This window comes from Aphelocoma coerulescens, unplaced genomic scaffold (genome assembly GCF_041296385.1).
Source record: "Aphelocoma coerulescens isolate FSJ_1873_10779 unplaced genomic scaffold, UR_Acoe_1.0 HiC_scaffold_63, whole genome shotgun sequence".
NCBI lineage: Eukaryota > Metazoa > Chordata > Aves > Passeriformes > Corvidae > Aphelocoma > Aphelocoma coerulescens.
Window position 1 is genome coordinate 2,460,076 of NW_027183981.1, and position 25,066 is coordinate 2,485,141.

The 25,066-nt window shown below is 56.4% G+C and overlaps 3 protein-coding genes across 3 annotated transcripts; 1 reads left to right on the forward strand and 2 right to left on the reverse strand.

The window, feature by feature from the left end:
• Window positions 1-28: 28 nt before the first annotated feature.
• Window positions 29-5,147, forward strand: LOC138102163 (ultra-long-chain fatty acid omega-hydroxylase-like). The gene is made up of 12 exons (XM_068999891.1): window positions 29-245; window positions 1,031-1,175; window positions 1,563-1,616; window positions 2,084-2,211; window positions 2,630-2,760; window positions 3,029-3,296; window positions 3,590-3,656; window positions 3,731-3,860; window positions 3,931-4,064; window positions 4,146-4,210; window positions 4,289-4,371; window positions 4,465-5,147. Exons 1-12 carry the CDS (start codon window positions 60-62, stop codon window positions 4,643-4,645), a joined length of 1,572 nt encoding a protein of 523 aa, XP_068855992.1. The 5' UTR covers window positions 29-59; the 3' UTR covers window positions 4,646-5,147.
• LOC138102164 (zinc finger protein 892-like) lies at window positions 5,053-7,811 on the reverse strand. Its single transcript, XM_068999892.1, has 3 exons — window positions 7,517-7,811; window positions 6,789-6,867; window positions 5,053-6,602 (listed from the first exon to the last, which is right to left on the reverse strand). The coding sequence occupies exons 2-3, from the start codon at window positions 6,838-6,840 to the stop codon at window positions 5,752-5,754; spliced, it is 903 nt and encodes a 300-aa protein (XP_068855993.1). The 5' UTR covers window positions 6,841-6,867; window positions 7,517-7,811; the 3' UTR covers window positions 5,053-5,751.
• Window positions 7,812-14,395: 6,584 nt separating this feature from the next.
• LOC138102161 (inositol 1,4,5-trisphosphate receptor-interacting protein-like 1) lies at window positions 14,396-16,500 on the reverse strand. The gene has a single exon (XM_068999888.1). The coding sequence runs from the start codon at window positions 16,498-16,500 to the stop codon at window positions 14,590-14,592; it is 1,911 nt and encodes a 636-aa protein (XP_068855989.1). The 3' UTR covers window positions 14,396-14,589.
• Window positions 16,501-25,066: the final 8,566 nt, after the last annotated feature.

Here is a 25,066-nt window from a genome sequence, read left to right on the forward strand (position 1 = left end):
GCGACACCGCCCGCGCCCGACCCTTGCCCTGTCCCCAGCCTGTCCCCAGGAGCGGTTCCATGGCGGTGGCCGCGGCGCTAGGTTCCCTGGGCGCGGTGGCCCTGGGCACCTTCGTGGTGGCCCTGCTGCTGCGGTGGCTCTGGGATGCGCTGGTGGCTGTCACCCGATTCCGGGCCACTTGTCGCCAGCTGAACAAGTTCCCCATCCCACCCTGGCGCAATTGGTTGCTGGGACACACCGGCATGGTGAGGGCACGGCCGGTGGCACCTGGGGTGGTGGCACCTGCAAGGGGACAGGAGGAATGGAGTGGTAGCACTTGGGGGGACAGTGAGGACGGGGTGGGGGCACCTGCAAGGGGACAGGAGGAATGGAATGGTGGCACTTGGGGGGACAGTGAGGACGGGGTGGTGGCACTGGCAAGGGGACAGGAGGAATGGAGTGGTGGCACTTGGGGGCACAGTGACGATGGAGTGGTGGCACTGGCAAGGGGACAGGAGGAATGGAGTGGTGGCACTTGGGGGCACAGTGAGGACGGGGTGGTGGCACTGGCAAGGGGACAGGAGGAATGGAGTGGTGGCACTTGGGGGGACAGTGAGGACGGGGTGGTGGCACCTGCAAGGGGACAGGAGGAATGGAGTGGTGGCACTTGGGGGCACAGTGACGATGGAGTGGTGGCACTGGCAAGGGGACAGGAGGAATGGAGTGGTGGCACTTGGGGGCACAGTGAGGATGGGGTGGTGGCACTGGCAAGGGGACAGGAGGAATGGAGTGGTGGCACTTGGGGGCACAGTGAGGACGGGGTGGGGGCACTGGCAAGGGGACAGGAGGAATGGAGTGGTGGCACTTGGGGGCACAGTGAGGACGGGGTGGGGGCACTGGCAAAGAGACAGTGAGGATGGGGTAGTGGCACCTGTGAGGGGACAGAGGAGGCAGACACACATGTCCCCAGGGCTGGCAGTGTCCTGAAGACACATGTGTCCCCAAGCCTGTCTGTGCCCCTGATGACACACATGTCCGCTGCTGTCCCCAGGGGCAGAGTACGGAGCAAGGCCTACAGCAGGTGGACGCCTTGGTGGCCCGGTACCGTCACGGCTGCCTCTGGTGGGGACTTCCCTGGCTGCCTGTCCTGCGTCTCTTCCACCCCAGCACCCTCCGGCCACTCCTCAGTGCCTCAGGTGGGACATGGGACATCCAATGGGTCCCCAGGGCCACCCACGGGTGTCACCACAGCTGGCACAGAGACCTGGCAGTGCCCGGGCAGTGGCCACCAACCCAACCCCACAGGTCCTCAGAGGCGTCACCATGGCCAGGCCAAACGCCACCCTATAGTGGCCACCAATCTGTCCTTGAGGTTCCCCAAGACCACCCAAAGGTGTCACCATGTCCAGCCTCTGGTTGCCCCCCATGTAGTGGCCATGGGTGCTGGGAGAGGGTGCCCACCCCGGGGTCCCCACCTGAGGGTTATGGGTGCAGACAGGGGGGCCCCACCCCCAGTGTCCCCACCCAGGGGACCTGATGCCACCCCAGTGAACCCCTGCCCACCCCGTCTCTGTCCCCCACAGCCTTTGTGGCTCCCAAGGACGAACTTTTCTACAGCTTCCTCAAGCCCTGGCTGGGTGAGTGGGGGGGGGGGGGGGGGGTTGGGGTGGGGACACCACCCCTGGCTGCCCCCCGAATGGAGCTGGGTGTCACAGGGGTGGGGACAGCACCCCTGAGTGCCTCCCCAGATGGATCCGGGTGTGTAACAGGGGCAGTGGGGGACGTGAGAGACCCCCTGGGTGCCCGCAGGATGGATCTGGGTGTGTCACAGGGGTCAGGGGCAGCGGGGGACAGGGACAGCCCCCCTGGGTGCCCCTGGTGGGTACAGATGTCACAGGGGAGGAGACAGCAGGTTTTGGGGGCAGAATCCCTGGGTACCCCCGGTGGATCCGGGTGTGTCACACAGGACAGGGCACTGGGGGACAGGGACAACCCCTCTGGGTGCCCCCAGGATGGATCTGGGTGTGTCACAGGGGCCAGGGGCAGCGGGGGACAGGGACAACCCCCGTGGGTGCCCCTGGCGGACCCCCGTGTCCCCCCCCAGGGGAGGGGCTGCTGCTGAGCCGCGGGCAGCGCTGGGCGCGGCACCGGCGACTCCTGACGCCCGCCTTCCACGGGGATGTGCTTCGGAATTACCTGGGAATCTTCAACCAGAGCACCCGCGTGCTGCTCGTGAGAGATCCGAGATGCGCACGAGTCCCCATTCGCACCCCAAATCCTGACCTGCACCCCAAATCATGAGTGCTGCACCCCAAATCCTGACCTCAACCCCAAGTCCTGAACTCTGACGTGCATCCCAAACCCTGAGTCCTGCACCCAAAACTCTGTCCTGTACCCACTGCTGCACCCTGAGTCCTGTCCTGCACCCCGAGTCTTGTCCTGTACCCCAAATCCTCTACTGTACCATACCCCAAACCCAAACCTGCCCTCAAACCCCAACCCCACCCCTCGCTCATCACCCCATCCCTGTCCCACACCCCCACTCCAACTCTGCCCCCTGTCCCACCCCCAATGCCCCCCCCGGTCCCCATCCCTTGTCCCTGTCCCTGTCCCCTCCCTGTTCCCTCCCTGATGCAGTCCATCCCCGCAGGCCAAGTGGGGGGTGACAACAGTGGCAGCCGGTGGGGGGCCGGTGGGGTTGGAGGTGCTGCAGCCCCTGAGCCTCCTCACCCTGGACACACTCCAGAAGTGCATCTTCAGCCACGAGAGCCACTGCCAGGAGTGAGTGTCACCTGTCCCACCTGACCATCCTGGTGGCCGTGGTGACCCCACCATTGTCCCTGTTGACCATCCTGGTGACCACGGTGGCCCCACCATAGTCCGCGTTGGCCCTCCTGGGGGCCATGGTGGCCCCTCCATTGTCCCTATTGGCCATCCTGGTCCCACCATTGTCCCCACTGGCCATTCCGGTGGCACAATGGCCCTGCCATCCTCCCTGTTGGCCATCCTGGTGGCCATAGTGTCCCCCCACTGTCCCTGGTTCCTGCAGGCAGCCCAGTGAGTACATCCAGGCCATCCTGGAGCTGAGCTCATTGGTGGTCCGGCGCCAGCTCCAGCCACTTCTCCACCCGTGGTGGCTCTACAGCCTTTCCTCTGATGGCCAGCGCTTTGCCCGTGCCTGCGCCACTGTCCATGCCTTCACTGCTGATGTGGTGCAGCGCCGGCGCCGTGCCCTCGCCCGCCTGGGCCACCAGGCCTGGCTGGATGGCCACCGGGGACGCAGCATGGACTTCATCGACCTCCTGCTGCTCACCAAGGTGGGGCTGGGGGGTCAGGGGTGGTGGCCATGGGGGCATGGAGGTGGTCAAGAGGGTGGCGGTGGCCATGGAAATGTTTGTCATAGACCAGTGGGATGCTGGTGGCCATGGGGGGGTTTGGGCATATACTGGTGGCCAAGGGGGGAAAACAGTGGTGGCCATGGGCAGCACTGACCAGAAAGGTGGTGGCCAGTGGGATGGTGGTGGCCATGGGTGAACAGTGGTGGCCATGGATGGGATTTGGTCATAGACTGGTGGTCCCAGGTGGCCGATGGCTCATCTCACTCCTGCAGGACGAGAACGGCCACACTCTGTCCGATGAGGACATCGCGGCTGAGGCTGACACCTTCATGTTTGAGGGTGAGCACGAGCTCCCAGGCGCCATTGGGGACGAGCCACTCTGGTGTCCCCTCGCTCATCCAATGTCCCCACAGGCCACGACACCACGGCCAGTGGCCTGGCGTGGCTATTCTACAACCTGGCTGGCCACCCTGAGCACCAGGAGCGGTGCCGCCAGGAGGTCCAGGAGCTCCTGGCTGGCCGGGACACTGCGGACATTGAATGGTGAGATGTCCCCAAGGCCACCTCCGGCCATGTGGCTCGGGGACATGGTGCCACCCCCACTTGTCCCTAGGGAGGACCTGTCCCAGCTGCCCTTCACCACCATGTGCATCAAGGAGAGTCTGCGGCTGCACCCTCCTGTCACTGCTGTGTCCCGGCGCTGCACCGAGGACATCCCCCTGCGTGATGGCCGCATCATCCCCAAGGGTATGGCATGGCCAGGGTGTCCCTAATGTCAGCACCCACCCTCATCTGCTGTCCCTAAAGTGGTCATTCCCATCACACCAGGGGTCACCTGCCTGATGAGCATCTACGGGACCCACCACAACCCAGACCTCTGGCCTGAGCCTGAGGTAAGGCCACCCTACGAGGCATCCCTGTCACCACAGTGGTGACAACTGTGTCCCCTCAGCGTGACACTGTCACCCCAGGTGTTCAACCCCCTGAGGTTCAGCCGAGAGAACAGCAAGGGACGGTCCCCATCGTCCTTCATCCCCTTCTCTGCTGGCCCCAGGTACGTGGTGGGGTGGGGACAGGAGTGTCCTGAAGTGCCACCCTCGTCCCTGGTTGGGTTCATAGTGGGGTGACAGTGGAGATGTGGTGGCAGGAACTGCATCGGGCAGAGCTTCGCCATGGCTGAGATGAAGGTGGTGGTGGCACTGACGCTGTCCCGGTTCGTGCTGCGGAGGGACACAGCGAGGCCACCCCCACGCCGCAAGCCCGAGCTGATCCTGCGTGCCGAAAACGGGCTTTGGCTGCTGCTGGAGCCACTGCCAGGAGTGGCCTGAGGGACATGGGTCACCAGGACATGGGGACACCCCGTGAGGCAGGTGTCACATCCAGGGGAGGAATGGGGAATAAATGGTAGCATGAAGGGGACAGTGTCATCATGGTGGTGGTGGGGATGTGTTGTCCTTGGTCACGGGACACCTCATGGCATGGATATATCAACCCATGGACTTGTCCCCTAGGCCACTTGTCACCATCCATGGCTACGTCCCCCACGTCCTCATCCATGGCCATATACCCCCACGTCACCATCTATGTCTGACCCCCCACACTCAATATCCCCATCCACAGCCATGTCTGCACCCATGACCATGTCCCTGTCCCCACCATGTCCCCACCCATGTCCCACAATGTTCCCATCCATGCCTGTGTCCCCCACGTCCCCTTCCATATCCCCATCCATGTGTTAGTTCAATGTCTTTATTTTTACCCCAATGTTGGGTGAAGGGATGAAGAAGAATGAAAACAAAATCAAGGCTAAAATAAAAGGATTTAAGTGTCCATGCTGGCTGAGTATCCATGTGCTTGGGTGGGTGGGAAGAACCTTTTTTAGAGAGGTTTCCACTCCATTGTCTCCAAAATCTTGCTTTTTGCCCCAGTCCATCACGGTTTGGCTGTGGAAGATGTCTGTGGGCCAGAGAGAATTAGAATTATGGAATGATTTAGGTTGAAAAAGACCTCCAAGACCATCCAGTATTTCTTGATGCCACCAGAAGAAATTATTGGATGCAAAAGGTGAGAGGTTTTGGGGTCAAAATTAAAAAGAAAATGCTGTCCCCAATGAATTCCTGACGTCAGTCTGCATCCCAGTGAATTTTTGTCCTGCTGCGTCCAGGTGCCCACAGGGAGCCAGGCAGATGTGGAGACCACCAGCCAGGATGATCCCAACACGGATCACCAGGAGCATGGATCACCAAGTCTCTGCCCAAGGGGGGGTCACTGTGCATCATCTAACAGGGGTCCTCCAAAGGGGGATGGAGTTGGAACAGCACACAAAGCTCTTCCTGCACTCAGGGGACTCACAGGGCTTCCCTTACTGGTGGCTCTGTTGGGGTTGGGTCAAGTGACAGCTCTGTGAAAAGCTCTTCCCACATTTGGGACACTCTTAGGGCCTCTCCCTGGTGTGGGTCTTCTGGTGGGAGGTCAGGCTGTATCTCTGGCTGAAGCTCTTCCCACATTCTGAACACCTGTAGGGGCATTCCCCAGTGTGGACTGTCTGGTGCATGATCAGGCCAGAGCTGTCGCGGAAGCTCTTCTCACATTCCTCACACTTGTAGGGTCGTACTCCAGTGTGGATCATCTGGTGGCGGATCAGGTGGCAGCTCTTCCTGAAGCCCCTCCCACATTCCCCACACTCATAGGGCCGTTCACCAGTGTGGATCCTCTGGTGGCGTTTCAAACTGGAGCTCAGGCTGAAGCTCTTCCCACATTCTCCACACTCGTAGGGCCGTTCCCCAGTGTGGATCCTCTGGTGGGTGATCAGGTGGGAGCTGATGCTGAAGCACCTCCCGCATTCCCCACACTCGTAGGGCCGTTCCCCGGTGTGGACTGTCTGGTGGCGGATCAGGTCGGAGGTGTCTCTGAAGCCCTTTCCACATTCTCCACACTCATAGGGCCGTTCCCCGGTGTGGATTGTCTGGTGGCGGACCAGGCGGGATCGCTTGCTGAAACTCCTTGCACATTCCAAGCATTTGTAGGGCTTCTCCTCATCATGAAGATGCTCATGGATCCCCAGCTCCGAGCTCTGGCTGGATCTCCAGCCTCCTTCCTGACCCAGGGTGGGTCTTTCTGCCTCAGAGCTCCCTGGGCTACGTTTGCAGCCCCTCCTCCTGCAGGATCTCCAGGGCTTTTCCTCCCCATTGGATTCCTGCACTGTGGAGCCACTCAAAACGGCCTCTTCCATCAGGTTCTGCCGCAGGGATTTGTCCTCCCTGGGCTCCGTGCTCAGCTCGTTGTCTGGGGAAGGAAGGACAAGGAGAGGATGGGATTTGCCTCCGTGCCAGAGGGAAGGGGAAGGAGATCCCCCCAGTCTGTCCCCGGCAGGACGGCGTCGGCAGCGGGGTTGTCCTGCAGCCGGGGGCGATGCTGGGCTGAGAGATGGAGCAGGAGAGAGGGGGAAAGGGGCAGGGACTTCCTCCTCACCTGCCTGGGGGTCCCAGGGCATCTTCCTCTTCCTCGCCGCCTCATCCTCCATCCGGCCAAGGTTTGGGAATGGGAAATCCTGGTTTGGAGGGAAAAACAAGATGCGAGAGTGTTGGCTTTGGGGGTTCCGCTGTCCAAGTCCATCTCTAGAAGTCACCGTGGGTCTGGTGTCCACAAAAACCTCCAGAAATCAAGGAGTCCAAAACAACTCTCCCAGGAGTTCCCTGTTTCCAGTGTCCTTACTTTGGGGTTATGGCGGTCCCTCTTCTCAGGGCTGCTGGGGGGCCTGTGGGTCCTGAGGATATCCTCTCCCAAGTCCTGCTTAGGGATGCTGGGGGCATTTCGGGGGTCTCAGGGGTCATCCTCCCCTGATTCTGCTTCGGCTCCTAGGGGTCCTATGGTCCCCCTCCTCAGCATCCCCCCCCTCCAAGTACTCGGGGCTTCCCTCTCCCTGCCAACACTTTCAGGGTCAGGGGGCCCGAATCCCACTCATCTCCAGGCTCCCCCACCCCTCCAGGCTGCCGGGAGTCCCCCAGCTCTGTTAACGGGGGGCTCCCGTGTTTCACCCCCCGGCTCTCCCGGGGATCCCCAAAACCCATGTCCTGCCCGACGGTACCGGGCGATCGCCACGCGGGCCCCTCAAAATCCCCCCAAGGGGCATTTGCGGCTCAGCTTTGGACTCCTGCAAGATCCAAAAATACCCCCTCATCATATAGATAAAAAAATACCTTCCCAGGGACACCGAAATAGATTTGCGACTCGATTCCGGAATCTGCGAGCTCCAAACACCTCCCCAGAAAAAATCCTCCCGGAGATCCCGCGATAGATTTGGGGCGAACTTCCCCTCCCCGGTCACCGGCGGAATGCGGGGGGATGCGATGCAGTCAGGCCCAGGGGAGCTATGGACTCAGCGAGCGGCGGCGGATCCCCCCGATTCTCCTCCTCTTCTTCCGGTTCGGGCTCCTCCTCTTCCTTCCCCTCCTGTTCCTGCTCCTCCTGCTTCTCTCTCCCCCCTCGTCCTCCCGCTCCTCCCCCGCTCCCACCCCGGACTCCCCTTCCCACCCGTCGCTGCCCCACGGCCGCCGCAGCACCGGCTGCTGGGTGGGGGGAGCCCCCCATGAGCCCCCAGGGATGGGCAGGGGCTTTGGGGACCCCCCAGTGCGGATCCACCCCTCCCGAGCCGCAGGGAATCGCTCCAGGGCTCAGGTGCTGGGGGACAGGGCTGGACACCCCTGGAACGGCCCTTCTTCCATCCCCACCCCACCTTTCCCTCCCCCCTCCTTCCCTTTCCCAGCGTTCCCCCAATCCACAGACCCCTCCCAACTCAATTTGGGTGTCCCACCCTGCTCCCGTTCTGTCTGGGGGTCCCAGACCCCTCTTTTCCCCAGCTCTTCTGCCCCTTCTTCATCGTCCCCCCCATCCCCACCCTCCCCCGTGCTTGGTTTTGGGGGTTCCAGGCCCCTCTCCCCATTGTCACCTCGCCCCCCCGCTCACCCGGCGGCCGGGGCGGCTCCCAGAACCTCCAGTAACACCAGTACGGCCCCAGCTCCCCCCACATGCCCCATGGCCATCGCCGGGCAGGTGCCAACACCCCAAAAGCAGCCGCGCTGTGCCCTGGGATGCCCAGTCCCAGGAGAGCCGCTCTCGCAGGAAGAAGCAGCTCCCGGGATTCCTCTGCGCAGAGCACGACAGAGATGCATAAGGACAAGGCGAACTCCGACTCCCGGCCACCCAGGGGGAGGGATACTGGGAGCACCGGGAAAGAACTGGGAGCACTGGGAGGGAACTGCCAGGGGGCGTGGTTACCCGCGGTGGGCGTGACCGACGGGAGCGGGTGTGGCCACAACGCTCGGGCCGTGTGGGGGCGTGGCCATGCAAATAAGAGAGCGGTCGCGCGCGGTGATTGGTGGAGCCAGAGCGGTGGGGTTCGGCTACGTGAGACCGCGGCCGAAGCCCGGGCGGGGGCGGTGTCCGGTGAGCAGGGAACGGGAACGGGAGTGGGAACGGGAACGGGAGTGGGAACGGGAACGGGAACGGGAACGGGAGTGGGAACGGGAACGGGAGTGGGAACGGGAGTGGGAACGGGAACGGGAACGGGAGTGGGAACGGGAACGGGAGTGGGAACGGGAACGGGAGTGGGAACGGGAGTGGGAACGGGAGCGGGAGTGGGAACGGGAACGGGAGTGGGAACGGGAGTGGGAACGGGAACGGGAGTGGGAACGGGAACGGGAGTGGTAATACGGGAACGGGAACGGGAGTGGGAACGGGAACGGGAGTGGGAACGGGAACGGGAGTGGGAACGGGAGTGGGAACGGGAACGGGAGTGGGAACGGGAACGGGAGCGGGAGTGGGAACGGGAACGGGAGTGGGAACGGGAGCGGGAGTGGGAACGGGAACGGGAGTGGGAACGGGAGTGGGAACGGGAACGGGAGTGGGAACGGGAACGGGAACGGGAGTGGGAACGTGAGTGGGAACGGGAACGGGAGTGGGAACGGGAACGGGAATGGGAGTGGGAACGGGAACGGGAGTGGGAACGGGAGTGGGAACGGGAGTGGGAGTGGGAACGGGAACGGGAGTGGGAACGGGAACGGGAGTGGGAACGGGAGTGGGAATGGGAGTGGGAACAGGAACGGGAGTGGGAACGGGAACGGGAGTGGGAATGGGAACGGGAACGGGAGTGGGAACGGGAACGGGAATGGGAATGGGAACGGGAGTGGGGGGTAGGGAACGGGAGCAGGAATGTAGGGTAGGGAACGGGAGCGGGAATGTGGGGTAGGGAACGGGGCAACGGGAGCAGGAATGTGGATGAGAAAGGGGATGGGGGATGGGAGTGGTAATATGGGATAAGGAATGGGGGAATGGGAATGTGGGATAGAGAATGGGGGAATGGGAGTGGAAATGTGGGATAAGGAATGGGAACGGGACTGGGAATGGGAACAGGGATCTGGAACGGGACTGGGATCAGGAGCTGCGATGGGAATGGGACCATGACACAGGAACAGGAGGCACCGGAGACTGGGTGGGGGGGGTGACACCGGGGTGAGGGGGGTCCGGGTCAGGGGGACACAGGGAAAGGGGCACCAGGAATCGGAATGGGATGGGACAGAGGGGAGATGGGGACGGGGGGGTACTGGGGATCGGGTGGGGGGTAATAGGGGGGGTGACAACGGGACAGGGCGTGACAGCGGACCAAGGGGGACACGGGGACACTGTGGACCGGCTAGGGGAGACACCCTGGACAGGGGGTGACACACAGACCGAGAAGGAGACACGGGCTCTGCTGGGTCCCCCCAGAGACCGAGCAGCTTGTCTTCGGGTGATTTTATGATGTGTATCCCATATCGCTGCCCTATGCCCAGAAATTAATTTTTGTGCCTTTCTATGCCTTTAAACTGAGCCTGAGAGGGAGAAGGAAAAACAGCAAAACTTTTTCAAAGCAGTTTGCAGCTTGTTCAAGGTCACACAGAGATAGGGATTTTTTTTTCCAGCTGCGGCAGGGGAGTGAGGAAGCACCCAGCTTGCTGCTTTCCAGTCAGCTTTTGGCCAGTGGTTCAGCTTCTTTTTCTCCGGAGACAGAGAGATGAATTTTTTCCTTCCCTGGAATTTTGGATTTTCTCCCTTTTCTACTGGACTGCTTCAACATCAGAGCACATCCCCAGGTGCCACATCCACACATTCCTTAAGTCCCTGCAGGCATGGCAATCGCCTCAATTCCGTGGGTGGCCTGTGCCAGTGCTTGACAACCCTTTCAGAGGAGACCCTTTGCCCTAATACCCAATCTAAAGCACTCCTGGCACAACTTGAGGCCATTTCTTCTTCTCCTGTCCCTTGGGAGCAGAGCCTGACCTGCACTAGCTCCACACTCCTGTCTGGGAGTTGCAGGCAGTGAGAAGGTTCCTGTCTGATCCTGCTCTTCTCCAGTGTCAGCCCCTGCAGCTCCCTCAGCCCCTGCTCATCAGACTTCTCCAGCCTCTTCCCCAGCTCCCTTCCCTTCCCTTCTCTTCTCTGCACACACTCCAGCCTCTCAAGGTCTTGCTTGATGGGAGGGGCCCAAAACTCATCCCAAGACTCCAGGAAACTTACAGCTGCTCCACTGAACTCTCCAAAGAGAGCAAGGGTGAGTGATGCTGACATTTCTCCCAGCTACTCAGGGAATATCTTGCCTGCCTCTTCACGCTGCCTGCCTGCTTTATACCAGAGCCCCTCCACGAAATCTGCCTTGTTGGCCTTCGCCCATGAATACTCAACCCCATAAGCACCAGCATGAAGCTCGAGACAGTTGGAATCCTCCCTTACACAGACGCCAACCCCAGCGCCTCTCCTTCCTTGCCTGTCCCTTCTGAAGGCTTTCTAGCCATCGGCAACAGTGCTCCAGTGTGGGACTCATCCCACCATGGCTCTGGCATGGCAACCATGTCCCGCTTTTCCCGACCTGCAACCACTCCCAGCTGCTGCACTTTGTTGGCCATGTTGCACAAAGTGGCGAGGAAGCACTTCAGTTGAGCTCTTGATCTCGCTACCTTTTTGGAGGGGGATGAAAGGAATAAGAGAAATGTGTCTTGACACACAGACTGCGTGAATCTGCTTGTCCATAGGGCCAGGAACTCACAGATAGGGAAGGCACAAAAGAAGTTCTCCCTTCTAGAAAATGTTACTGATTGGCACGCACTGTCGCTCAGCTAAGGCCGTGTGAAATTCCTGAACTTAGAGAAGAAGAACAAAGGCTTAAGAGAGTTAAGAATAGTGTTTGGTTCTAGATCTGTATATAAAGAAACCAGAGGGTGCATATTAGAGGGGGCCAGAGAGACAGCGATTTGGGAAGTCTGTACCTTCCGAGTACCTCAGGCAATGGGGGAAGGAAGAGGGTGATGCACCTGGAAATTAGGATCAAAAAGGAGGCTGCGCCCCACAACAATTGGAGACACGCCATGAGAAATGTCCCGTGGCCTCTGCCTTTATTCCAATAAGACTACGGGACACCTGTGTGTCTTTTCCAGACTAAAGCTCAGGTGTTGTGAATTTTTTCTGCACAGGGAGAGGCCCTAATCCTTCAGAGACCATTCTCAAGCTCTTCTCTGCTTTCTGACCCATCAAGAAGCCCTGTGTCCTTGCTGCTGCACGCATCTCCCACGGCTCTCTGCCGGCCGCACAGCGGAGCCGCCGGCTCCGGCTGGCAGGGCCTCAGCGCCCTGTGCCCTGTGCCCTTTGGCCCCGCTGGCCGCGCCAGGCCCTGCCTGCTGCCCTGATGGTGGCACTCGTGGCCCCAGTGCTCTCCAAGGGCTTCTCCGGGGGCACCTTCCTGGGGCCTTTCAGTCCCTGCACGAGGCCCAGCCGAGACCTGCAGAGGGGCTGTTCCCAAGGGCCTGGAGGCACAGCCCCAGGGGCAGTGGCTTGCCACTGACAGAGGGTGGGCTTAGGCTGGAGATGTGCAAGAAATTCTGGGCTCGGAGGCTGGCGAGGCCCTGGCCCACGCTGCCCACAGAAGCTGTGGCTGCCCCATGGCTGGCAGTGTTCCAGGCCAGCTTGGCCGGGGCTCAGAGCAACCTGGCCTAGTGGGAGGTGTCCCTGCCCTTGGCAGCAGGCTCGCAACAAGACGATTTTCAAGGAGCCTCCCAAGCCAAGGCCTTCTGTGATTCTGTGATCACAGGATCCCGGGGCAGCTGGCCTTCATTTCTGCTTAGAACCACTTCAGCACGCTAAGTTGGGCTGAGTTCAAGGAGACTGTTCACGAGCCCAGATTGCCAGCGCCTGAGATTCACCAATGCTCTGGGTCTGGCTGAGATCAATCAAGTCTTGCACGCTCCAGATTCTGGAATATTGTCGTTTATTGAAGCAAGGACAAAGCAGCTTCTGGCCTTCCACTCATAAATGCACTAACTGTAGAGCATGAGTAGATGTCCCAGCAGAGAGCGACACTATACAAGGCTTGACTTGTGCATAAAAATAATATCATCGAGGTAATCTATCATAGGCATGTCATAAATGGATCTATTTTCTTAAAATCTTTCCAGACATAAATGCACTGAGAGCAATATTATGTGTCACAACAGATAGTGACACTAAATATGTGCTATATTGTTATTATTTAAACCTAATTACCTACTCAACTCTTTCTAAATATTTTGTAGCATATTTTATCTAGATGATCATTTGATCATTTTCATTCTATTTTATCATAGAATAATGACGTATTTGGTATCTTTTCTATTATTTAGATTAGTGTATTGTTTTCTTTGATTATACTATACTATTATATATGATCATTAATAAACTTTAGAGTATCCACTATGTATAGATGATCTATATACATCTATGAAATAAAAATCTAGATTCTTATATAGTCACAGTTTTTGGCCAGCTCCGACACAGTCAGACCCAAAGGTGTCCCTTCTGGGGAAATGGAGAGACACCGTCCATTGGCTGATGGCGGGCAAGCAGCGCTGATTGTTCCCCTTGGTCTTTTGTTCCCTGTTTCTGTTTCCTTTTTCTGTCCCACATTCCCGCTTCTTTCCTCCTCTAAGTTTTGGCCCTTGCCAAAGGCCGGGAACAATTGCTGGTTACAGCTGGGCTTTGGTGGCTTTGGCCGTGCACATAAGGCAGGCGCTCTCTTGGTGCGAGTCCTCAGGAGCGGCAAAGGTCATATGCAAGTAGGGCTCAGTGCGGATCTGGGTGACTTGTTTTGGAGATGGAAATGATACGAGGAGGTAGAATCAACCCTGCCATGGCCCTGCACCTGCTGAGGAGGCAGGAAAGGCCGTGGGACCTGGGCCGGAGTCTTTGCACACATCCTCTTCTCCTTGAAGGACCAGATTTGTACGACAGCTTGTTCTGCACAGTGAAGGGCAGTGAGGCCAATGGTGCTAGAGAGGTGCAGGTGCTCTTCTGGGCCTCAGGGAAACAACATGGGGCCGAGAGGCCTCTGCTTCACTGCAGACGTCATTCTGTGCTTAGGCCTTGCTGCAGCCAGGGGCAAGAGAGCTGAGAGGCCCAGCTGATGTTTTTCTCAAGCAGCCCCATCAATTCTCTGCTGACTTCAAGCAGCTCTGCAGCACATCTGGCATTCAGCGCAGTGAGCGAGCACTGCAGCACATTGCCCAGAGGTTGTGGAGTCTCCCTGAGCGCAGATAGTCAAGAACCATCTGAAGGCAATCCTTTGCAAGGCGCAGCGGGAAGACCCTGCTGGAGTAGCCCTGGCCAAGATGATCCCACCGGTGCTCCTTCCAAACGTTAACTCCTCTGGCATTCGCAGATCTGCATCTTTGTACAAGGTGAAGCTCTCAGAGGGAAAGTGGAGTCTAAGAAAGAGTTGGGGGCAGTTGCAGTCCTGGTGCTAATGGGAGTCTCTCTCACAAGGCCCCTGGCCATGGCCTCTTCAACTCCATCAGCTTTGACTCCCCGAATGTTCTTTTGCTCTTGAGGAAAGGTGTGGCAGCAATTCCCACTGTCTGTTGAGCAGTGCCCTCCCCACATTCTGCACGCTCAGGTCAGCGTCAGCTGCAGCCCAGGGAGCAGATTGTGCCCACAGAGCCCAGAGAACACAAAATGGAATCAGAGTATTTCCTCTTGCGTGGTCCCCGATCTGTGTAGCCAACTCGGTCATCCGTGCATGCAGTGCTGAGGAGACTGTTGAGATGACACCGCTGCTGCTGCTGCTGCTGCTGCTGGCAGAGTGCTGCTGCACAGCATTTTCCCTTCCCTCTCTGTGTCCCACACTGTTCCTTCTTTTCCCCTGTACAATGAGGGGCTTCTCTGCCGCCAGCTGCCGGCCCCACAAGCACAGCTCTAAGCAGGAGAAGCTCTTTCAGTGCTCATCGTTCAGGGTTCGTGTGAACCGCTTTCGCAGATCCACGTACTCACTCATCGCCTGGGAGTGGGCAACGGGATCCATCACCAGGTGGTGGAAAAGATTGCACATCTCGGCCATCTGCACCTCTGGGGGCAACCTGATCTCCCCAGGAAGGCTCCGGTTGCCCACGATGAAGTGGTTGAGGCATCTCACTTGCACGCAGAAGCGCAGGCCCTCGCTGATATCCACCAGTCGCCTGACAAAATCTCTCCTGCGCCACCGTGACACGGGGATGATGGACAGGAGGTGCATGACAATGGTCTTGATGGTGTAGGTGGAAAAGCCTGAGCCCAGCTGCAGACGGCTGAAGAACTGCAGGCATTTGAGGTGCAAGCTGTCAGGGGGGGCCTGCCTGGCGATGGACTTGAAGAACTTCATCTCTGCCACGGCGTAGCTCTCAGGCCATGTTGTGCTTGGCGTGCAGGCCTCCCTCGGCTGGCTGCTCACAAAGATGTCTGAGTCGCCTTGCCGCACCCCAAACAGCACCTCAATGCGGAAGCTTGCTGCGCCGTTGCTCGCCTGGAATTGGCAGGAGCGTCTGGAGGGCAGCAGCACTAAATGCCAATTGTGGGACTGAGGCAAAGCTGGCCAGATTGCTCTCACCAGTTGGTAGAACCAGCGGGCAGTTTTCTGCACGTCGAGGTAGGAGCCGGTGCACAGGGTGTGTAGGAGGCTGGCATGCTGATTGCTCTGCAGCTCCTCCTGGGGCTGGTGCAGGAAGCACAGCATCTTCTCACCCTGCTGCTCCCTGCTGCAGGTGCACTCCAGCTGCACGCGGACACGGAAGTTCCTCCCGCGCCTCTGCCCTGCAGTGTCCAGCTCCAGCTGGAAGGAGTGGCCTCGGGGAGGATTCATGGGTACCAGCACACGGTACACAACATCCTGCTCACGGGGACTCCAACCTTCGAAGGCACTGCCCACCCCGATGGCTCGTTGCAGCACCGGGTAGAAACTGTTGGACAAGACGTGGCCAAAGTAAATGGCAAAATTGTCCATCAGGTTGGTTGTCCACTCACAGCCTTCCTGCAGGTCCTCTACAGGCCACTGGATGCGCTCCATTGCAATCCTTCCGAAGTTATCTTCACCCTCGTCCTCTTCTTCTTGGACTCCATTTGCAGCATCATTGTTGTTTTCTGCATTTGCAGCCTCACGGACAACTTCATTTCCAACATCGTCTTCTTCATTTGCAGCAACATTGCCGACTTGCTGTACATTGCCATCATCATTGTTGTCTTCCTCCCGATTGGCATCATTGGCTTCTTCTTCTTCTTCATTTCCAACATCTTCTTCTTGGTTTGCATCCGCATTTCTGACTTCCTCTTCATTTGCACCATCATTTTCTTCTTCACGTTCCTCTCTCCTCAGGCTCCTTTTCCGCCAGATAAACCATAGGGCCAAGAGAAGGAGCAGGAGCCCAGCAAATTCCCAGACCTGCCAGTGCTGCAAGGCAGACCACGGCAGGTCTCCCCAGGCCCCTCCACTCTGCCTCAGCATAAGCTGCTCCACCTCCCGCTCCAGAAGAATCCTCTCCACTTCCTGGTGCATCGCATGCACCTCCATGCTCAGACGCCTCGCCTCATCCAAAGCATCTCCCGCGGGCTGTGGGTACGGGATAAGGCTTTGCAAGAGCAAGAGCCAGAACAGCCAGTGACCCGTGGTCTGCAGGAGGATGGAGAGAAGGCCTTGAGTGGGCTGGGGAGGGAGGCAGCTGCCACTGGGGGCAGCAGGGACGGCAGTCACAGGCATCTGGGGCCAGGAAGGACAGGGCCCCAGACAGCTGGCAGGCAGCAAGGCCTGTCCCGCTGCCCCAGCAGCAGCGGCACCGTGCCCTGCCCCAGGCTCTCCCATGAGGGGCTGTCCCTGCATGCGGGGGGACAAGCCAGCCTCGGGTGCAGCGTTTCCGCCCCGGCCCTCGTCCCCAGCCCAGCCTCCCCGCCACGTGTGCACTCACCGCTTGCCCAAGCAATACAGGGCCAGCGTTACCTGCTGGGGCCTTTTAGAGCTGCCCCCATTGTGACACGTCGCCCGGGATGTCACAGGGGGCACAGCACAGCACAGCCAGGCCAGCAGCACCCTTTGTCTCCAGCCCAGCTCAGGCACTCAGTGTAGCCTGAAGCAATCAAAGGCTGGACACACACAAAGTGCAGACAGGACTGCAGGTCAGGTAGGCAAAGAACTCCAGGTGTGGTTTCTGTGAGAACCTTCCAGAAGGGTTATAGCTGCAGCTTGAGAAGCTCTTTTGCTGACACAATTTGCAGTGGAGTGGAAGACCTGACCCTAGTGGCTCCATGGGTGTGGTCCCTCTAAAGGGCCTCTGTACCTTCACTATGGTTTAGGAGGAGTATCCACCCGCTCACACACACAGTCTGTGCATGAACCAGAGACAGAGGGGTGAGAGGGGTTCTCTGCATGCAATTCCGAGGCCTTTAGTGGCAACACACCCGAAGGGAGGCAGAGGCAAAAAGAACACCAAATCAAAAGCCCGTGCCAGTTTGATCCCAAAAACTCCCAAAGGCGGGCAGAGCATCCAATAGCAATAGTCTGAGGGCTAGGGGGCAGAGGCAAGGTTGAATGACAGAACAGGGGCCAATGGGGAAAGGGATGGGAGGGGGGAGAGGGCCAGTGACCAGCAGAATCTAGACAAAGGGAGAGCTTTCTAGCACAGTGTTGTTAGGAGAGACCACTTTTAGGGAAACTTGAGGGGTGTGACGTGCACTGAGCCCCTGCTACATCTCCCCCTAATTTACTTTAAAAGGAGGCCTCCCCCAATTACTTGCAACTAACTAAGGTGGGAACCATTCTTCCCCTTTCTGTGAGCGGGGAAAGTGGATTTTGATTTTAGCAGTGAGCATCCAGGGTTGTGGCAGTATTGGAAACAACGAATGGATGGCAGAACAACCAGAAACACCCCCAAAGCCTCAGGAGGGAAGCAACCCCTCCCCCGAGTTCCCAATGTCCCAACAATTCCCAAGTTCCTTTTTGACGGTGCTGGATGTGGTGGACCTTTCTGGGCTACCGAGGCTGCTATTTCCATGCTCTCATCAGCCACAGCATCCACAGCCACAGCAGCGTCTCTGGGTACTTGCTCGGGTTAGGGACATCTAGGAGACGGCAGGGTGACAGGTGCCGGGTTCCATGGGGGAGTTGGGGCCGATGTCTCTGTAAGGGTCTCAAACAAGGATGTTAAGGATCATGGCAAGATTATTGAAAGGTCGAATCACTCGAGAATACCTGAAACTGGAAATGTTCATTCTCCCTTTATCAATTTCCCTTTTCCATCCCCCCTCTTAAAAAAGAACAGGGTATAGGAAGGGGAAGGGTTTATTCGGGCAGGGAAACCATGAGGGAAGGTCAGGGGGGTTCAGGGGGATTTTAAACTGAAACAGTCTGGAGGGGCCCCAAATTAGATGTTCACATGGCTTGTCACTTGGTGTCGCCGTCGCCTCCAGGCGGCACTAGTCTCGTCTTTGTCTGCTTCAGGGTCAGGGTTATCTGTGTTTTTTCTTGTGTCTTCGGGGGCTGTTGTCGGTGGTCCAAGGTAGGGCTTGATATTCTTTCCCAGCACCCATTTCAAACCTGCTGGTGTGGAAACACAAGCATATCCCCTCCCCCAGGTGGGGAAAGGGTCCCCGAATTTGACAGCTCTCTGGATCCTTGACCAGCACTGGCGGCTGTTCCTTTAATTTGGCCTGTGTGGAATTGGTAAAGTGTCAGAACACTGGGGGAGGGGGTGGGTTCTGAGAAGGAGTGGTTTAAGAAATTGATGGTAAAGAGAGCTTTGCAGAGTCTCACAATGGGAGAATCAACCTCTGCACCTCCGCCTTGTTGGTCAAGGACCCTCTGGAGAGTTTGGTGGGTCCTTTCAACAATAGACTGTCCTGTGGGGGAGTGAGGTATGCCTGTGGTGTGCTGGATGCCCCACTGACTAAAGAAATCTTGCAAATTATTAGAAACATAGGCAGGACCGTTGTCCGTTGTCACTTCTTTGGGCATTCCCAGGGTGGAAAAGGCAAGGAGAAAGTGTTTTATCACGTCTGTTGCCTTTTCTCCCGCAGGGCAGATGCAAAGATGGCTCCAGAGAAAGTGTCTACTGACAAATGGACGTATTTCAGTCTCCCAAACTGGGGGACAAGGGTGACATCTGTCTGCCACAATTGGCAGCTGCTGAGGCCGTGGGGGTTTACCCCTGTGCCCAAAGATGGTACCTGGTACTGTTGACAGCAAGGGCACGTCGCTACAATTGCCCTTCCTTCCTTCCTTCCTTCCTTCCTGCCTGCCTTCCTTCCTGCCTGCCTGCCTGCCTTCCTGCCTGCCTTCCTGCCTGCCCTCCTGCCTGCCTTCCTGCCTGCCTTCCCTACCTTCCCTACCTTCCCTACCTTCCTTCCTTCCTTTCCTTTCCTCCCTCCGTCCCTCCCTCCCTGCCTCCCTCCATCACATGTGAGGGGGGAGTGGGAGAGATTTAGGATAAGGTTTTGGCTTTCTACTCTTGTCCCTCCTGAACGTTTGCAGCGATTGTAGGCTGCAAAAGCAGCCTGTTTTTGGAAAACACATGGAAAACCTGCAGAGATTTATTCTTAAATTGTTGAGCTAGCTCTCCATTCTCAAGCCTTCTGCTTTGTTTTGCACTTTGATTACTCTCTGTCTATTTGGTCCTTGTCTACTGAAACTGATAAACTCAGGTGGAACAGGGAGTAAAAGAGACAGAACCATGAAATGGGGAAAGAGTTGGTGAGAATCCTTTGAAAGAAATGGCACTGGTCTAAGAGGCAGGGACATTCCCTTTCTTCCTGCTGAGAAAAGAAAAGTGGAGTGGAGGACATCCAGATTTCATAGCAAAAATCCCCACGTACACTTCTTAGGCAGAGACAGTAAATGCTGGCCCTGGGCATCTGCTCCAGGAATGACAGTGGGGAGGAAGACAACCTAGTCCTGTGTCTCAGCTCATGCAAAGGGCCCGTCCAGGAGCAGCACAGGGAAGACGAGGAGCAGCAAGAGCACGGCCCTGGGCTGGCTGAAAGGGGACTCCTGGGCCCATGGGCAGAGTGGGGGTACATGAAAACCATCAGGGTCACAAATTCCTGCCTCGGGACCCTTCCAGGACTCCTTGGGCATTAAGCATCTGGATAGGACACCAGGACTGGTGCTTCCAGGCTGAGCACCACCCCTTCTGTTCTGCACAAATCATCTTTCAGTGCCACAAACATTTCTCAGCCTTTTCAGAGTATTTCTGTAGCATCGTGACAGACACTAAATAAGAAAGAAAAAGAGGTCTGTATGGTTTCTCCAAGACCAAAAGAAGTGATTTCTATATGCAATTCACAGCCCAAAAAAGCCATCTATTGAAATAAATAATAAGTGATCAAATGGATCCTGTAGGGTATAACTGGATTATATCCAGAGAAAATGTAAAATACGGCTTTGGAAAGTCATTTTTAAAGCTTTAAGTACACTTGCATTTTTAGGGATAGCCATTCCTCAGGCCTCTGTCTTGCAACACATTCTCCTGGCATCCCCGGGAAATTCTCAACTCCACAGACAATGCCTGTCTCCGGGACTTCCCTGCCAGCCACCAGGTTTCTTTTCCTGGGCACTGTATTAGTGAAAGTTCAGGCAGAAAGCATTCTGCTGCTTTCATCTGTGCTCCTGAGAAATGAGGCTTTTGTGAGGCCCATTTCACTTTTCTCGGGGAAGAACCCCAGGCCAGCTTGTGTCATCTGAGCTGTGCTTTCTTCTCGCGCTTTCCTGAGCCTGAGGGTGCTGCAGTGTGCACAGGGTGAAGCTCTAATCCCAGCTGGCTCCATCTGGCTGGGCAGGCTGTGTCAGCCACCTGGAAAAATGAACGTCACAAGGGCTAAAGAGTGCAAGGAAACCTTCAAAACAAAAAAGCCACAGTGACACAGGCAGAGCTTCAGCAGCACCAGCTGACGGTGTAAAATCCCTTAAACAGATGATGTAAAGCTGGAATGGATTGATTCCAGCATCGCAGTGCACCATCTTCTCAGTACCTGCTTAAAACGTGGTTAAAACCTGGTCCAGGCAGCGCTCCTCTGAACCTCTGGGAACACCCGAGCCCATAAAACACCTGCCAGGCCTCACCAAATCCCAGGCTTGCTCACAGAAATACCACACTTCGATTAAGCAGCACATTTAGAATTTTGCCGCTTGTCCTCTTATGTTCTGCGTCCTTGAAAGTGGAAATGTGGCTGGAATTTACTTCATTTTGCAGCTGTGGGAGGGAGGAAGTTACTACCAGGTTGCTTTATTGCACAGAGACTTTTAAGGGATCAACACTGGAATGCAACCATCACATGCAAAGGTTCTGCTTGATAGCAAGTATCCAGAAACTGACAGTCAAAGTAAGTTCCATGGAAACTGGAAACCTTGGGAACTAAATACAGAAAGGGCTCCTGGAAGGCCTGAAAACCCAGTATTCATCTTTCTGGAAAGTCCCCTTCCACTGGCCGCATGGACCAGCAGCCAACTTGTGGGAAAACAAGATGGCAATGAGGGACAAATGAGCTGCATTTCATGAAGAAAAGCTACTTCTGTTTAAAAGGAGAATGAGATCGATAGAGCAAAACCCCTTGGGTCTTTCCCCACTTCTTAGAGTCTTTTAGATCCATTTGATGTTTGGGTTCTTTCTGGGACTAAGGTCTGCACAGAGGTCCTGCCTACCTCTATTTGAGCACAGCAGGCTCACCTGAGGTCAGAACTGGCCTTGGAACAGCAGTGGCAATACACCTCTTTCCAACTGACTCGATTCCAGCAATGTCCCAGCAGCAATGGCTGTGCAAGGCTCAGAGAAACAAACCAGAAGATGCCATAGCTGTGCCAAAAGCAGCAGCCTGAAACATTCCTAAAGGAGAAGTGCATAATTGGGATGGAACTAAGAGTAGCTTCCATTCCATTGAAATAGAAGCCTTTTCAATGGGCATCATGAACACAGCGTCTGAGGCTTTGGGGACACTGGCATGGCACCACGTGGCACAAGGTGCAAGGGCCTTGGAGTGTCTGAGCAGTGTGACACTCAAAGTGTGAGTAGGCAGGACATCCTGCTCAACAAAGATCACTCTCAAATCCAAAGCCCAAGAACAGCAGCACAGAGAGGAGATAAAAACCCCCTGCGGGGAAGGGGAAAGCAGCATAAACCCCTCAGCACTGATTTCCACAGACCACGGCCATCTCTGCTGACCAGGTGTGTGTGGTATTTTATAGCCACAGATGCTGTAGAACATCAGAGTTAAAGATCAACAGCTCTGCATGTGTAGGGACAGTGTTAAATCATGGACTCACAGAGTCGCAGAATCCCTAAGGCTGGAAAAGGTCTCTGAGATTATCGAGTCCAAGCTGTGCCCGACCCCCACCGTGTCACCCAGCCCAGAGCCCTGAGTGCCACGTCCAGGCCTTCCTTGCACACCTCCAGGCATGGGGACTCCGAAAGCTCCCTGGGCAGCCCCTGCCAATGCCTGACCAACCTTTCCAGCAAGAAATCCATCCTGATGGCCAACCCGAGCCTCCCCTGTAACAGCTTGAGGCCCTTTCCTCTCATCCTGTGCCTTGTTCCCCGGGAGCAGAGCCCGACCCCCAGCTGGCTGCCCCCTCCGGTCAGGGAGTTGTGGAGAGCCAGAAGGTGCCTCCTAAACCTCCTGGAGAAATCCAGGCTGAGCCCCTGCAGCTCCCTCAGCTGCTCCTGGGGCCCCAGACCCTTCCGCAGCTCCGTTCCCTTCCCTGGACATGCTCCAGCCCCTCCAGGCCTCTCTGGCCGCCAGAGACCCAGAACTGGACACGGAATTCAAGGGACCTCAGCAGTGCCCAACACATGGGGGTGATCACTTCCCTGGCCCTGCTGGCCACACTACTTTTGATCCAAGCAAGGATGTCATTGGCCCTCTTGGCCTGGGATCTAACCATTGCTATCAAGTTCTCTGCTAATGAATGGATTTAGCACAATTTGGGTTTCAAGTTTAAAAGTGGCCTGATTTGTTCACCCTCTAAACACTGCCATGAAAGCAATCCCTGCATCTCTGATCAATCTCCATATGTTCACTTGGAAAGGGGTTGGATAGCACAGATTGCTGTTCAGAACTCCATGCCCAGCTGACATTTACCGTAGGTTCACCCTGGAAGCTCCGGTTCTATGGCCTGGCCATTCAATACCTGTTACTCTAGGGTTTAAGAGCAGAATCATTTGGTTTCTGATGCAGCTGCAGCCCTGACAGGCAGGTGACAAACAAGGCCACCTGGCCAGGCCCACTCCTGCCAAGGCCTGGCTTTTGTGTCAGAGGGGGTTTTTACAAAGACTACAGGCAGCAAAATGGGCATTTCAGCTCCAAGAGCAAGCAGATCCATTCAGTTGAAGAATTTCTGAGCCTGAAGTGGAGCCACAGGAAACGTATGCAAGCAAGTCAACCTTCTCAATGCATCCTTTTTCTAAAGGGGGAAACTAGGCCTGCAAAGGTGAGGTGCCTGCTGACAAACAGGGAAAGGCTGGATGGTTTTTGGGGAGACATATGGAATAGTCCCCAGATAAAAACTCGTTTCCCCACAGCAGTTAAAATGTGGTATCACTCTCAGCCAGGAGCCCCTTTTGGCCACCTGGAACTGCTGCTTGGCTGCTCCTTGGCTTGGCTGCATGCCACCAGGGAAAGTTGAAGTATGGTTGAGTCTAAAAGCTTTTCAGTGTTATTCCACTGCTAAATGGTTAAGTTTAACTTATAAGTTTAAATGTTGCTACCTTTTAGTTAAGTGAAGTGCTGTTGAGCCTTTAGGCCATGTTCTTTTTATCCTTACTCTTTATAGCATCTTGACAAAGACATGCACACACTCACACACATGCACAGATGATTTTCATGGTATTTCATTTTGGATTGACTGACTCTGGATTTTGTTTGTTGCTTTTCCTCGCTGTGCTTTAACCGTTGTGTCAGTAGTAGAGTGAAGCTTGTCAAGGAACCTTGTCCTGCTGTGGCTTTGATATGAAATCTTTCTTTCCTGATACCTTTCCTATGATTCTTTAAGTGATGTTAAAGTTCCTGTGCCATCCCATCTCTTTAGCAGCATGGAGATGCCGGGATGTCCCCACGGAGGCCCTGTGGCAGCACGAGTCCTCATGGTTCTTTTGCAGCCTTTGAGACCCCTGGGATGTCCCCATGGAGCCCCTGTGAGTGCCTGTGACATCCCAGCTGTTTGGCAACATGGAACCTCCTGGAATGTCTCCAGGGGCCAAGTGTGAGTGTCTCTGACATCAGTGCTCTCCAGCAGCAGCAGAGAGCCCTCTGGAATGTCACTGTAGATGGCCTGTGAGTTCCTGTGACATCGTGGCTCCTTAGCAGCGTGGAGATTGCTGGGATGTTACCCTGGAGGCCCTGGGATTGCCCTTCCCCTGCCTGTTCCTTAGGAACATAGAGAGCCCTGGGATGTCCCCATGGAACCCCGGGGAGTGCAGTTGCCAAAAGGGCTCCTTAGCACCTAGAGACACCTCTGGTTTTGCCACGGAGTCACTGTGAGTGGCCCTGCCCTCAGATGTCTTTGGAAGATGAAAGAGCCCCAGGATGACATGGGATGTCAGCATGGAGGGCCTGTGAGCAGAGAAAGCGGCAGATCGCAAGTGGGGCCAGGATGAAACCTTGTTGTGACTAAAGGCCACCCCAGGGGTGCCAAAGGAGCCCCCCTGGAGCTGTGCTGGGCCGCAGCAGCGGTGAGCAGCAAAGTCCCTGTGAGTGGGGCCCCTGTGAGCCGGGAACTCTCCCCTTGGCTGCTCTCGGGGGATCCCTGAAGGACGACGGCTCCTGGGCTGCCGACACCCCCACTCCTGGAGGCCTCGGCCTTTTCCCTTTGGTGAGAAGATGCCAAGGCATCTGCAGGGAGTATTTCAGTGCCTTGGAGGGGAATTTTTCACAGGTACCTTGTGCAGGCTCTTTGTGTGCTTGTGTGTGTGCAGGTGTGCATGTGCTCTCTGGAAGGCGGGAGAGGAGCTGCTCCCCTGGACACTGAAGTGCTTTAGGTTTGTCCCGAGGTCAGGCCTGTAAGTTGCTCTTGTGCTGTGGTAAAGCCTGTGTGGGTCCTTTGCTGAGGTGCTGGGTTTCAGGTCAGTTCTAAGTGTTGTGTAGTTGAAGTACGGTGTTGCTCCTCCGCTGAATTGTAATTTGAACTTAGGTTACCAAGTGAAATGTTGCTAAGTTGAAATGCTATCAAGTGAAATGCTATCAAGCCTCTTGGCCACATTCTTTTTTATCCTTACCCTTTCTATTCCTTTCACACACACACACACACACACACAGAGACAGATAAAATTTTCACTTTCTTTCAGTTTGGGTTGAGTGGCTTTGGATTTTTGTTTGTTGCTTTTCCTCGCTGTGCCTTAACCATTGTGTAAGTAGTAGAGTGAGGCTTGTTATGCTGTCACTTTTATAATGAACCTTTTTTTACCCAT